The sequence below is a fragment of the Zingiber officinale genome, chromosome 1A (genome assembly GCF_018446385.1).
Source record: "Zingiber officinale cultivar Zhangliang chromosome 1A, Zo_v1.1, whole genome shotgun sequence".
Classification (NCBI taxonomy): domain Eukaryota; kingdom Viridiplantae; phylum Streptophyta; class Magnoliopsida; order Zingiberales; family Zingiberaceae; genus Zingiber; species Zingiber officinale.
In genome coordinates this window covers 176,916,147-176,931,244 of record NC_055987.1, presented here as the reverse complement: position 1 = coordinate 176,931,244, position 15,098 = coordinate 176,916,147, and the positions used below count along the sequence as shown (strand labels likewise).

Here is a 15,098-nt window from a genome sequence, read left to right as displayed (position 1 = left end):
AAGTTCTTGGTGGAGAGATGGTATATATGGTGTCAAACATAATTTATATACCATGGCTTAGGAAGTATGGCTCCATGCTAGTTGGCACGGAACAGTGCCAAGGCCACTTTGGGCCTGATATGCTTGGATATCAGGCCCACGTTGGGCCTGATATCCAAGCATATCAGGCCCAACGGAGCCTGATTGTATTTTAAAATTTTTCCAGCACCTATAGATATTTAAATAATTATATGCCACCAGATTCTGAGTCATTGCAATTCCAGAATACCACTAGAGTTGAAATGGGTCCAATCCGATGTGTCTAGGTCCATCAGTGGATTTTGACTAAAACCCACTGATGACCCTCCCCTACTTGGATTTACATGAAATCAAGTCCCCAGTGAAGGTCTTGGTGGGGAGATGGTATTTATGGTGTCAAACATAATTTATACACCATGGATTAGGAAGTATGGTTCCGTGCCAGTTGCCATTTATTTTTTTATAAGGAGCATGGTAGCACATTTTGAGTTTATAGAAAAGGGGAGATAGTATAAATTTATAAGAAAGGATACCATACCAAGCCCACTTTGGGCCTGATATGGTCTCATATCAGGCCCACATTGGGCCTGATATCCAAGCATATCAAACCCAACGGATGCTGATTGTATTTTAAATTTTTCGCAGCATCTATAAATATTTAAATAAGTATTTGCCACCAGATTCTGAGTCCTTGCAACTCCAGAATACCACTAGAGCTGAAATGGGTCCAATCCGATGTGTCTAGGTCCATCAGTGGGTTTTGACCAAAACCCACTGATGGCCCTCCCCTACTTGGATTTACATGAAATCAAGTCCCCAGTGAAGTTCTTGGTGGAGAGATGGTATATATGGTGTCAAACATAATTTATACACCATGGCTTAGGAAGTATGGCTCCGTGCCAGTTGGCACGGAACAGTGCCAAGGCCACTTTGAGCCAGATATGCTTGGATATCAGGCCCACGTTGGGCCTGATATCCAAGCATATCAGGCCCAACGTAGCCTGATTGTATTTTAAATTTTTCCCAGCACCTATAGATATTTAAATAATTATATGCCACCAGATTCTGAGTCCTTGCAATTCCAGAATACCACCAGAGCTGAAATGGGTCCAATCCGATGTGTCTAGGTCCATCAATGGGTTTTGACCAAAACCCACTGATGGCCCTCCCCTACTTGGATTTACATGAAATCAAGTCCCCAGTGAAGGTCTTGGTGGGGAGATGGTATTTATGGTGTCAAACATAATTTATACACCATGGATTAGGAAGTATGGTTCCGTGCCAGTTGCCATTTATTTTTTTATAAGGAGCATGGTAGCACATTTTGAGTTTATAGAAAAGGGGAGATAGTATAAATTTATAAGAAAGGATACCATACCAGGCCCACGTTGGGCCTGATATGGTCTCATATCAGGCCCACGTTGGGCCTGATATCCAAGCATATCAGGCCCAACGGAGGCTGATTGTATTTTAAATTTTTCCCAGCACCTATAAATATTTAAATAAGTATTTGCCACCAGATTCTGAGTCCTTGCAACTCCAGAATACCACTAGAGCTGAAATGGGTCCAATCCGATGTGTCTAGGTCTATTAGTGGGTTTTGACCAAAACCCACTGATGACCCTCCCCTACTTGGATTTACATGAAATCAAGTCCCCTGTGAAGGTCTTGGTGGGGAGATGGTATTTATGGTGTCAAACATAATTTATACACCATGGATCAGGAAGTATGGCTCCGTGCCAGTTAGCACGGAACAGTGCACAACTTTTCTTTTTTACCCTATGGAAGGTGACTATTAAAATTGTTGTTATTTTATTATTTTGATCAGGCCCCTGTCAGAATGCTTGAAGTTTATATTAGGGGGAGATAGAATAATGCTTTATTAAATGATATTCATATCAGGCCCACGTTGGGCCTGATATCCAAGCATATCAGGCCTAACGGAGGCTGATTGTATTTTAAATTATTCCCAGCACCTATAAATATTTAAATAATTATTTGCCACCAGATTCTGAGTCCTTGCAACTCCATAAAACCACTATATCTTAAATGGGTCCAATCAGAGGTGTCTAGGTCTATCAGTGAGTTTTGACCAAAACCCACTGATGGCCCTCCACTACTTGGATTTACATGAAATCAAGTCCCCTGTGAAAGTCTTGGTGGGGAGATGGTATATATGGTGTCAAACATAATTTATACACCATGGATTAGGAAGTATGGCTCCGTGCCAGTTGCCATTTATTTTTTCATAAGGAGCATGGTAGCACATTTTGAGTTTATAGAAAGGGGAGATAGTATAAATTTATAAGAAAGGATACCATACCAAGGCCACTTTGGGCCTGATATGCTTGGATATCAGGCCCACGTTGGGCCTGATATCCACTCATATCAGGCCCATGTTGGGCCTGATATCCAAGCATATCAGGCCCAACGGAGACTGATTTTATTTTATAGTTTTCCTAGCACCTATAAATATTTAAATAATTATTTGCCTCCAGATTCTGAGTCCTTGCAACTCCAGAATACCACTACAGCTGAAATGGGTCCAATCCGATGTGTCTAGGTCCATCGTGGGTTTTGACCAAAACCCACTGATGGCCCTCCCCTACTTGGATTTACATGAAATCAAGTCCCCTGTGAAGGTCTTGGTGGGGAGATGGTATATATGGTGTCAAACATAATTTATACACCATAGATTAGGAAGTATGGCTCCGTGCCAGTTGCCATTTATTTTTTCATAAGGAGCATGATAGCACATTTTGAGTTTACAGAAAGGGGAGATAGTATAAATTTATAAGAAAGGATACCATACCAAGGCCACTTTGGGCCTGATATGCTTGGATATCAGGCCTACATTGCCATTTATTTTTTTATAAGGAGCATGGTAGCACATTTTGAGTTTATAGAAAGGGGAGATAGTATAAATTTATAAGAAAGGATATCATACCAAGGCCACTTTGGGCCTGATATGCTTGGATTTCAGGCCTACGTTGGGCCTGATATCCACTCATATCAGGCCCACGTTGGGCCTGATATCCAAGCATATCAGGCCCAACGGAGCCTGATTGTATTTTAAATTTTTTGCAGCACCTATAGATATTTAAATAATTATTTGCCACCAGATTCTGAGTCCTTGCAACTCCAGAATACCACTAGAGCTGAAATGGGTCCAATCAGAGGTGTCTAGGTCCATCAGTGAGTTTTGACCAAAACCCATTGATGGCCCTCCCCTACTTAGATTTACATGAAATCAAGTCCCCTGTGAAGGTCTTGGTGGGGAGATGATATATATGGTGTAAAACATAATTTATACACCATGGATTAGGAAGTATGGTTCCGTGCCAGTTGCCATTTATTTTTTCATAAGGAGCATGGTAGCACATTTTGAGTTTATAGAAAATGGGAGATAGTATAAATTTATAAAAAAGGATACCATACCAAGGCCACTTTGGGCCTGATATGGTCTCATATCAGGCCCACGTTGGACCTGATATCCACTCATATCAGGCCCAACGGAGGCTGATTGTATTTTAAATTTTTCCCAGCACCTATAGATATTTAAATAATTATTTGCCACCAGATTCTGAGTCCTTGCAACTCTATAAAACCACTAGAACTGAAATGAGTCCAATCAGAGATGTCTAGGTCCATCAGTGGGTTTTGACCAAAACCCACTGATGGCCCTCCCCTACTTGGATTTTCATGAAATCAAGTCCCCAGTGATGGTCTTGGTGGGGAGATGATATTTATGGTGTCAAACATAATTTATACACCATGGATTAGGAAGTATGGCACCGTGCCAGTAGGCACGGAACAGTGCACAACTTTTCTTTTCTACCCTATGGAAGGTGACTATTAAAATTGATGTTATTTTATTATTTTGATCAGGCCCTGTAAGAATGCTTGGAGTTTATATTAGGGGGAGATAGAATAATGCTTTATTAAATAATAGTCATATCAGACCCACGTTGGGCCTGATATCCAAGCATATCAGGCCTAACGAAGCCTAATTTTGTATTGTTTTTTCCCAGCACCTATAGATATATAAATAATGATTTGCCAGCAGATTTGGAGTCCTTGCAACTCCAGAATACCACTATAGCTGAAATGAGTCCAATCAGAGGTGTCAAGGTCCATCAGTGGGTTTTGACCTAAACCCACTGATGACCTTCCCCTATTTGGATCTACATGAAATCAAGTCCCCTGTGAAGGTCTACCTGGGAAGATGGTATATCTGGTGTCAAAACATATTTATACCCCATTTCAATGACCTAGAACTGCTATCCTATCTTATTTTGCAAGGATTACTACACTCCCTTTGTGCATGTTTTAACACATCTATATTTCACTACATATTAATGTGACATTGAAATTACGAACCCCTTCCTGTTGAATTGAAATGTATTGCATTTTTATTTGACACAATGGAGATATGGTGTGAAGTATTATTTCTGCCTTGCAGGTGATGGTTTACACTTCTCATACCTACCATAAAACTGTAACACAAACTAAATACTCCATAAACGTATATAACAGAAACATCACTTTTAACAACTGTTTGTCTTACAAACCTATTTATGTACTTCATACAAAACATATGCCTCAACTCCTCCAATTTACAATTCAGTCAAGATCCAGGGGATGGCGGCATTCTACAGGTCCTCCGATTATGGCCCAGTTGTTTGCACCTGCTGCATTTGATTTTTACCTTCCCATTATGTTTTGACTTGATCCTTGCCTTCTTTCGCCTACCAGGCTGCACAAGGCTACAGGGACATAACACTATAATGTTGTTGACAACCCTAGGCCAAAATTCCTTGCTTCGACAGGGGTAAATACGATCCATGTATGTCGTTTTCCAATTATATGAATGAAAGTAATGCTCACAATATGGGAGTGTATCCATGTTCCGGTGAATTATGACGGCATTTGCATATGAGCAAGGCAATCCTGAAATTTGAAACTCCCCACAGTTACAATATTTTCTCTCCAAATCAACAATGTATGAAGCACCCCATGTCTCTACTTCCATTTCGGATTGAGAGTAGGGGTGGACTTTATATCGTCTAGCTTTCTCCCTCCTTGATTGCATTTCTTTGGTAGAATGAGGTGTCAACGCTACATACCATTTCGACGCTTCCTCCTTACGGTTATAGAACCATTGAGCTACCTTTCTTCTGGTATTATCAATTAACCTGTTTATCGGAAGTTCACGCGTCTCCTTGAACAAAGCATTTAAACTCTCTACACAATTGGTGGTTAGAATTGTGTACCTTCTGCCACTAAAGTGTGCATTAGCCCATCTTTTAGGGTCAATGTTCTGAAGCCACTTATGAGCATCTGGATGTTTTTCAAGCATGGACTGCATTATGAGATCATATTGTAGTGTTGTGTTTGCTCGAGCAGCTGCCCAAAACAACCCTAAACCTGACCTACTGCCAGTTTCTGTTACCATATTGCAAGACATGTGGTGACAACAAAAAGCATGATGGGCAGTAGGGTAGACTTTCCTAACTGCTGCTATAATGCCACGATGTCTATTTGATACTATACTCATTGACTCTGGATCAACATTAAAGAATCTCTTCGTATGATTCATAAACCACTCCCATGCATACCCACATTCAACTTCAGCGATTCCAAAGACTACTCGGAGGACATTGTCATTAGCATCTATTGATGTAGCCATCAACAACACACCCGGATATTTGCCTCTTAGGTGTGTGGCATCAATTCCAATTAATTTATGCAGATAAGACCTGAATACTCTCCTACAAGCTCCAAAACCCCAAAAACATCGTTGGAACTGATTATCCCCATTCCTGTGTAGTGCAACATAGGTTTCAGGATCCCTGACTCTTAACTCACGCAGATATAGTGGAAGATCTCTATATGCTTGATTATAATCTCCAACAACTTTCTTCATCGCTTTCTCTCGAGCTATGTAAGCTTTTCTGTAGGATATGGTCACTCCGAACCTGACTTTTATATCTGCTATAATCATACTTGGCTTGTATTGTTCATTAGCAAGAAATTGCTCTTCAACAAAAGAAGCTACAAAGGATGAAGAGCATGCTTGATGATCAGCACTTTCCCTAATGGTGCCACATTGGTGTTCCTTTATTTATTTCGTAACAATGAACTCGACATCCCCCCTGGCAACTACTCTCCACTTACACGGTTGATTGAAGCAAACAATTTTACTTTATTTTTCCGAGTGTCAACTGGGTTATATCTCATATGTTTAACTATGGCATGCTTCACAAGTTGATTCTTGAACTCTTGTCGAGACTAAAATATCTGCCCTACAAAAAATTCATGCTGATCTGTTGCCTCTTCAATTGGCCTTTGGAGCAATCGAGAATTTAGAATATATGGATCATCAGCTATTGGGAACTCCTCCTCTAAGTCACTCTACTGCTCTTGAGATATTTCATATTGTTCAATCTGCATATCATCAGCAAAGAATTCCTGTACATCTGTATTGCATTGCATTTCCTCTCCATTTCGGTTATAATACCCTTCCTCCTCACTCCAACTAGGCTCATAGTAATCAACAAGTGTTGCACACGGGTTCAGAACCTCATCTTCTTGAATACTAGCTTCTTCATTTAGATCAAATGTGAAATTACTGCTTGTATTTCTATTTGTGTTATGCACACAGCTATACTGTGAAGATGATGAAATATTTGTTTTGGATACTTCTCCTACATTATCTGCATGTCCAATGCTAGAAGTTGCATCAAGAGTATTCCATATCTCAGATAGAATTTCGTCAGTTATATGATTATCCCTGATAAATAAATTACAAACTATTTTAGTAAATTTGCAACTACATAATCTTTTTCTGTAGTTAAATTGTAATTTTGCTCAAACTAGGAAGGGTCTGATGTAAAAGCAAAGTTTTAACCACATAACACATTATCGATATCAGGCCCAAGGTGGGCCTGATATCATATATATCAGGCCCACGTTGGGCCTGATATCATAGATATCAGGCCACTTTTGAAGCAGATACTTCTTGTAAACTAGGATCACCACTGACTAAACCCTAAACCATAAATAAACAATTTTTAGCCAAACTTAACTATCAACGTCAAAAACTAACATGAATTAAATCAATTAAGTCTTCTATTACATCATAATTCAGGTATTATTGAATATTATTCCCCACACAATCACAATTAACCATATAACCACTTTTTGCTGCCACCCTTCACGCACAAATAGTGTACTTTTTATTTACCTTCACTATCCTATTTTACAGTAAAAAAATCCATACATACATGTCTAAATCTTTAAATGTGTGCTTCTTCTAATTTCCCTTTTGCAAGAAGTTTGTCCTTCTCGGCTGACCTTCTTAACTTAATTTGTCCTTGGTCTCCTCTAGCAACTCTTACGCAATTATGCCATAAACCTAACTGGTCTATTGCAATCCCGCCAATCACCACGAGCAGTAATGGCAAGCGCAGGGTTCATATTTTTTTTTCTTTCAAGTTTATAACACCACACAGAGGGATGAAGGGAGAGAGACGGTGAGAAGACGTGTATCCGAACAACAAATTATTTTTCTATTCTAATTTCGGCTTGGATGCTTGGAAAAATGTGTTTAAAAAAGGCGGTTGCTAGGTTAGCCAGAGGGGTAATCTGGGAATTGATTTTGGTAAACTCCGCCTTTTGGTAAATATAAAACCGTGATACGCTTTTTGATAAATATATTAATCGTAGTACACTTTTTTGGTAAATTATCGAAATACTTTTGACTAAAATTGTTCGACAACCTTCAAGGCTTCAAATTCATGCTAATTGTATATTGTTGCACTTCTAGAAATCCTCTAATTTACGCATGTTCACTTTTTCAAGTTTTAAGTTTAATAGAGTCATCAAATACTTTTGACTAAAAGTGTTGACTGTATTAGTTGACTAAAAGTGATTCTAATTAACTAGATTCAACTGATAGCCGTGAGATACTTTTAGCTTAAATTGTTGTTGACTTAATCATGCCTTAAATAGTCAAGTCTCATTTATTTTTGATGGTGTGCAAAAGATTTAAGCTTTGTATGCTATATTTGATATGTGTGTTTAAGTTGTACAAAACTTGACAAAATACACGGAGCTTGGGCATCTTATGACTCGACAAGGTTAAAGTGTTGATCATGATGACTTGGTGCGGGCAAGGCCACACACTAGCTCAATGAGTTGGAGGTTTGTGGAAATCAAAGAAAGTTCTATGAAGCGATCAAATTATAGGATGAGAAACGTTGAGGTGATGTCAAAGTACTCATGAGGCATGATTTGGCAAACCAAATTGACAGCTGAGTGGCTTGAGGTCCGTAGAAATCAAAGAAAAATAGAATGAAATATCTAAGATGCTATAAAACGAGGAGCAGTGCTGCTAACAATTGATGGAGGTGCACTGTATAAACGAAATATGAAGCATGATACATGGAGAAAGATCAACTTGAGTTGTGATAGTTGAAAGACGAGTTGTCTTTAACTTAGATGAGATTCAATCATTAGGATGATGATAATCAAGTTCTAATTGACTAAGTCAATTAAGGGTGATCAACTAGTTGTCATTTGGAACTTTGTTCTCCTTAAGTAGGCTACAAGACCACTAATACATACTAATACATACATAGTTATGTGCCATAGACAAACATATGACTAAATGATCTCTATTCTCCACAACATGGACAGAACATTTTCTTTTATTTTTTTCTACCCCCACAGGATAGTCGAGTTGGTATTCGGATGAAGAGTTACCAAAATAGATCTTGGGTTCGAATCACAGGATTTATCCCGTGCTAGGTCCTCTCACTTGGGAGCCCGTTTGGCTGGCTGAATGACCCATATGATTTACTCTCTTTCAACATATTTAGGATGATCTTGAAGAGGTCTCAGGGTGAAGATTGCCACAATAAACAGAACTTTTTCAAGGTTCTCTCCTCTCTACATATCTATAAAACACGTGATACATATTTTATCTCTCTCAATCTCGTTCTCTCTAATTTTTTGTTATTAGTTTTTTTTATTAATCTAGATATTTAAAATTTTGAATCTATTAATTTTAGAGACGATTGATCTAACTCCATAAAAATTTTCTATAGATCACTAAAATAAATCTAGAAAATACAAGTGAAGTTTTAACAGATGATCATCATAAATAGCTTGAACATCGTGAATGTATACGTATGATATATCCTACTAGAGATTCTCGTTGTATGGGAGTTTACCCTTTTTTTTATCAAGGCCGACCCTAAGGCATGTCACCGAGGGCGATGGCCAAGGGTCCTCGATTTTTAAGGACCCCCAAATTTGATATGCATATATAATATATATTATATATTATATATACTTAGATTGTTTTAATAAAAATATAAAGAATATATTTGATTGGATTATTTTAATAAAGGTCCAAAAATATATATATTGTTGAATTGTTTTAATAAAGGTAAAAAAATATTTTCTATTAAAATTTAAGAAAAAATCTAAAAAAGAAAAGAAAGAAAAAAAGAAGGATGATAAATGATCATTTTTTCTCTTTCCAAGATTTTATTTCTTGTACAATTCTTTCTTCATTAATTTATTTACAGAAGTTATAAGACTTTAAAGAGTAAAGTATGAATCTTGAACACTAATTTTCTCTTTTTTTCTCCTTTGAATCTCTTCTAATTAAATTAGAAAAGTTTATTAATTTTAATTTCATCAACATTATCATTCATCAATATATAAATTTACAATGTAAGTTACCTACTTATCTATATTTTTTTTATTGTCAATATTCAATATTGATTTTTAACATTGTATTGGAGTCAATATTTTATGATTTTTCTTACCGATTTAAAAGAGTTTAAATAAATCATCCCAATTTTAATCATCATAGAATAAGTTATATTGATTGCTTCAAGTACAAATCAGGTTTTATTGGTCTTTGACTATTATTTTCACTGCTTGTGTTTGTTTCATTGTTTTCTTTGTTGTTGATTTTGTGTGTTTTATTTTTACATTTGATATTTGTAATACAAACATGTTTCTAAAAAAATATCAATCTTGGAGTTAGAAAAGAAATAAAAGAAAAAGAGTGGAACGGATTATTAAAACTCACAAAGGTGTTCTTCGTAAGTTTTTTAAAACTAGTTCTTCAATGAAAATTCAGTTAATGAATTGAAAGAAGAAAGTCAAGAAAAACTAAATGATTATGTAATAAATGAGCAACAATCTAGTAATCAAGAAGAATTAAATAATCATACAATCAATGAGCAGGAAGAATTGAGAGAAAATGATGATCATAATCATGTAACGAATGAACATGAAAAATTGAGAGAAAATGATGATAATGATTGGAATATAAATAACTTGATAATTTTATGTATTGAAAATAAGGTGTTAGAAAAACTTGATTTTGAAAACCTTATTGATGATTTTACTTTTCAAAATGCTAGAAGATATAGATTTTTTTAATGATTATTTTATACTTATGTTTTTTTATTTGTAGGTATTATACTTTTTTGGAGAAATTTAGGGAACATATTTTGTATGGTATTATATTTTTTTGAAGAATCTTGAGAAATAAATTTTATATGAAGTTTATCATATTTTAAATAAAATATATTAATTTTTAAAATTTTCTATTAAATTATATTCAAATTGTACATTAATAATTTGAAATATCTTGATTTTTAAAATTTTCTATTAAATTATATTCAAATTATACATTAATAATTTTTTTTTTCTTAAAGGTCACTTTTTTGCTTTTGGCAAAGACCCCAAAGTCAAGGCCGGCAATATTTTTTATCATCGTGCAGTTGGCTAGCGTTTTCATTATTTTTTTTGGCAATTATTTTTCATGTTATTTTCTAGAAAAAAACAGAAAATTTACAATATTACATCACTGGGTCATCTCGCCTCATCCCCCTATAAATAGGCCGCCGTTCCCCTCATCTCCCACCGCTTCTCCTCCTTGCTCCGTTCTTCCTGGAGATCGCCATCAACTCCCAAATCCTTTTCTCTAGCGATTCAGGTCTACCTCGCCAACCCTTTTGGTAACTTGTAGCCGATTTCGTCGTCTGATGCGTTTTTTTTTTTTTACCGTGTTGACAGCAATTTCATCGATTCCGCCCATTTTGTTCATCATCGATGGCTGCGTCCTCGTCCGATCCCAAGGAATCCCCCTCCAACAACCCCGGACTCCACACGGAGCTCGACGATGCCACCAAGGGATACTTCTTGCAGCAGACTGTAAGTTCGCCGCCCGCCTCGTCGTTCTGCTTAGTTTCCCTTCGTCCAACTCTGGATGTTCAGTCAATTTTTCTCAATCATTTTTAAGCTCCTCTTTATGCATGCGTGAAAAATTGCGATTTTGATCGCAGATGTTCAGAGTTAAAGATCCCAAAGTTAGTCTTGACTTCTACAGTTCTACTCTCGCGTGTTGGGAATGTCGTAAGTTCGCACTAATTTCCAAAATTTTAGCTTATTTTGCTGATCTCGTATTCACTATTTTGAGTCTGTAGTCACCTCTGTTTATTTAGATTAAGCTGTGAAATTGACCTTAATAGATAATTGTTGACATTATAGAATGAATCATCATCCTACATGCATAACCAAGGATTGAAGTGCTGAGCCGTGCAGGTAAAAATTGGCAGAATTTACCATTCTGTCTGCAGATCGATGATCAACATATGAGATAATACTAGCTCAGTGAGACTACACCGTAACCGAGCAGTGGTGGTTATGTGCTGTGGAAATAGAGACAAGAGGAAGAGAAATACTAGGGGAGAGAAGGGCTATGGAGGAGAGGGAAGAAGAAAGTCAGGGTTTGGTGGTGGCGAGCTACGACTGGCAGCATGGTAACCCAAGAAAGGAGGAGGGGGAGGAATTGAGAAAGAGAGACATGGAAATTAATTTAATTTCTAATCTCCTATAAATTACACTAACCTAATTAAATAAGATTTAGCTGGTTTAGTGTTAAATTGATCAAAATAAGTCCAAATCTAATCTACTTTTAACTCAATTGGATCTAATCATCATATCTACTTAATGGGCTCCACCCAATGTTAAAATGATTTTCACTCACCACCCAAAATCCAAATATCAATTTAACTTGATTAATCATCTAAAATAAAAAAAAATTAAAATGCAAAAATTAAGTAGGATAAGGTTATTTTTTTGTATTCTAACTTCAATGACATTGGGGGAGACCTAATGAGATAATGTGAGTTAGTAGTGATGGAAAACTAGTGAGATCATTGTTAGACTTCTCCTTTGCATCTTCTCTTGACTTTGATTTGAGAATTGAGGAGCTGCTAAGGTTTGACATGATATTTTGACTAAATAAAAATTTATTTAATTAAGTTGAGAAAATAATTCATCATTTTTTTCCATTCACTATTTTAACTATATTTTGTTGGAATATCAAAAGATATATAATAATTGCGATAGGTGTGCATTGACTAGATCATATTAAAGATTTATTTAAGAAAAAGTTCTATATTAAATTTTAGATGGAAATCATTCAAATGATACAATTTACAAGTGTCTAAAGATAAAAAAAAAACTTAATTAGTTGTAAACATTTTTAACTTTATGAACTGAGACATTTATAAACACAAGAATAGACATACATTTAGCAATCAAAATAATTATTAAGTAATCAATTACAATCAAGTAGTTAATTAAAAACTATAACTTGTACTAAATAAAATTAATCATGATGTTATCATTAATAGTTCCTTTAAAAGTATCAAGACCAAACCAATATGAAACCTTGTGCATAATTCCTGCATGCTTACAAACTTGTAAATAAAAAACTACAAGAATTGTCTTTCTAATGGCTAAATTAACATTAGCATATTTCCTTTTCGACAATAACGGCATGGTTCTTTGGGATAACTGGTATACATGACTGGCTAACCTATTTCTAGGTAATGGAGTGTATATTAAATTCATGCCCCAACCAATTGATCTTATGCAACTTAGATTATTTTCTTGGTTCTTGAATTGATTTTCAATTTCATTTTTTACCAACATGTATCGTCAAGAATAAAATAAGAAATATTAGGAATTTTGTAAGATTATAGATAGAGTTGTTTTGGAAGAACCAAGATGATGTTGTGGGCATTGCCTTCTTTAATATGGTTATTTGTAGTACAAACATCCGTGTCGACATATGACATCTTGTCTTAGTATCACATTGGAAATGAGTGACTACTTGCTTCACGTTTTTTGATGATATATATTTACCTTTTCATAAAAAAAAACATTGGAAATGAGTGACTACTTGGCTCCGCAATTCAAATTTAAGGCTAGTTAAGTCTTCAATCATCATTGACATTGGCCTAGGAATTTTGAATTCGTGTCTACATCTCGACTTGGTAATCTCTAATCATAAGGCTAGGTTTCAGCCTCTAATAGCATGCAAATTTTGATTAGCTTGCACTTAATTCAGAAGCTTAGGTTAGTACGAAGGGGCAAATGATGTTTTTACATGCTTAGAAGGTTATAATTAAATGGGTTATCAAGTTAAGGTTGTGCTTGTATTAAAATTGACCTTGAGCTTCTAAGCCAATCCATTCTTAGTTGCTTTCGACTGTGAACTTATCTTGGCAATGAGTTGGTGTAAAAGTCTTGACAGATATGATGAGCCTTCAGTCGAGGGCTTTAACACCCTAATTTAGTATCTCATTTGAAATGGAAGAATATTGAAAACAACTGTATTAATAGAGAGAAACATCTTGTGTCCTTCATAAAATTAATACGTTCTATTCTGTTCTTGTAATTGATCATCCTTGCTCTATTTACCACATCCACTCTTACTTTCCTTGATCATTTGTGAGATCTAATCAGCTTGCTGAAGAGATTGGATTTTCCTGACATGAAGTTCAGCTTGTACTTGGTTATGAGGTAGAGTATTTTTCATGTAGTTTCAGAAACACACATGTTTTCTTCCATCACTGCAACAATACTATATGCTCATCTTCATTGCACAGAATACTGCATCAGCACCATCTGATCCAACTGAAAGAACCGTGTGGACTTTTGGTCAGAAAGCTACACTTGAGCTTACACAGTAAGAAAATACCTTTCAATAGTTCTTTGCAATGATTATACCTTACAACTATGGTTTGACTTGCATATTCTTAATACCTTCCAATAGTTCTCTGCTATGATTATACCTTACTATGGTTTGACTTGCATACTCTTTATTGCACGCTTATTATGTTTCTAAGTTTCCCTTGTTCACTACCAATAGCAACTGGGGAACAGAAAGTGATCCGGAATTTAAGGGCTACCATAATGGAAATTCAGAACCACGTGGCTTTGGTGCGTACTATTATTGTTTGATCAAGGTTTTGTAAATGATATATGCCTTTGGCTGTCTGCAATATTACTATGCAAGATGAATAAGCTTCTTTTTTGCAGACCACAAATATGTCTACAACATATGCTTCATCTGTTGAACTTAAATGTTTGCTCGAAACTTGCAGGCCATATTGGAATCACTGTTGATGACACATACAAAGCATGCGAGCGATTTGAACGTCTAGGGGTAGAGTTTGTACAAAGACCTGATGATGGTAAGTTGGAACTCAATTTTCACATAAAAATTATAGTTTGATAAATAGTTTTATTTATTTGTGCATATTTATATTGTTTATGCATGAACTTGTTCTTTTCTGTCCTCCGAGTGCAGAAAAAATGACAGGCATTGCCTTCATTAAAGATCCTGATGGCTACTGGATTGAAATTTTTGACTTGAAAACTATAGGGGGTGTGGCTTCTGCTGCTGCTTAATCAATGTGAGGATGCTCCATGCTTCCAGATGCCATCTGTCTAGTGAATCAGCAGTTACTCATAGTGTTCGGATCTATGCCATGGTTGTGTTTGAGTTCTCTGTTTTTTTTTTTTTTTCATTCAGCAGAGTGTTCCGATCTATGCCAGTTTCCCTCTTTTGCTTACACAATAAACTAACGATGTGAAACTTTCTTTAAAACCAAACCAAAATAAGGATACTGTGTACTGTCTGTGGGTACTGTCTGTGTACTGTCTGTGTTTAGCACAGTATACTCATTTGCTGAGTG

The 15,098-nt window shown here is 36.0% G+C and overlaps 1 protein-coding gene across 1 annotated transcript in view; it reads left to right on the top strand.

Annotated features, from left to right (window-relative positions):
• Positions 1-14,817, top strand: part of LOC122007260 (lactoylglutathione lyase-like) — a 30,566-nt gene extending 15,749 nt beyond the window's left edge. Inside the window, exons 2-7 of the mRNA XM_042563094.1 lie at positions 8,901-8,958; positions 11,122-11,259; positions 14,007-14,086; positions 14,270-14,340; positions 14,505-14,594; positions 14,711-14,817. Of these exons, the coding sequence (XP_042419028.1) occupies positions 8,901-8,958; positions 11,122-11,259; positions 14,007-14,086; positions 14,270-14,340; positions 14,505-14,594; positions 14,711-14,811 (538 nt within the window). The 3' untranslated portion in view covers positions 14,812-14,817. The remainder of the gene's footprint in view (positions 1-8,900; positions 8,959-11,121; positions 11,260-14,006; positions 14,087-14,269; positions 14,341-14,504; positions 14,595-14,710) is intronic.
• The last annotated feature ends 281 nt before the right edge of the window (positions 14,818-15,098 follow it).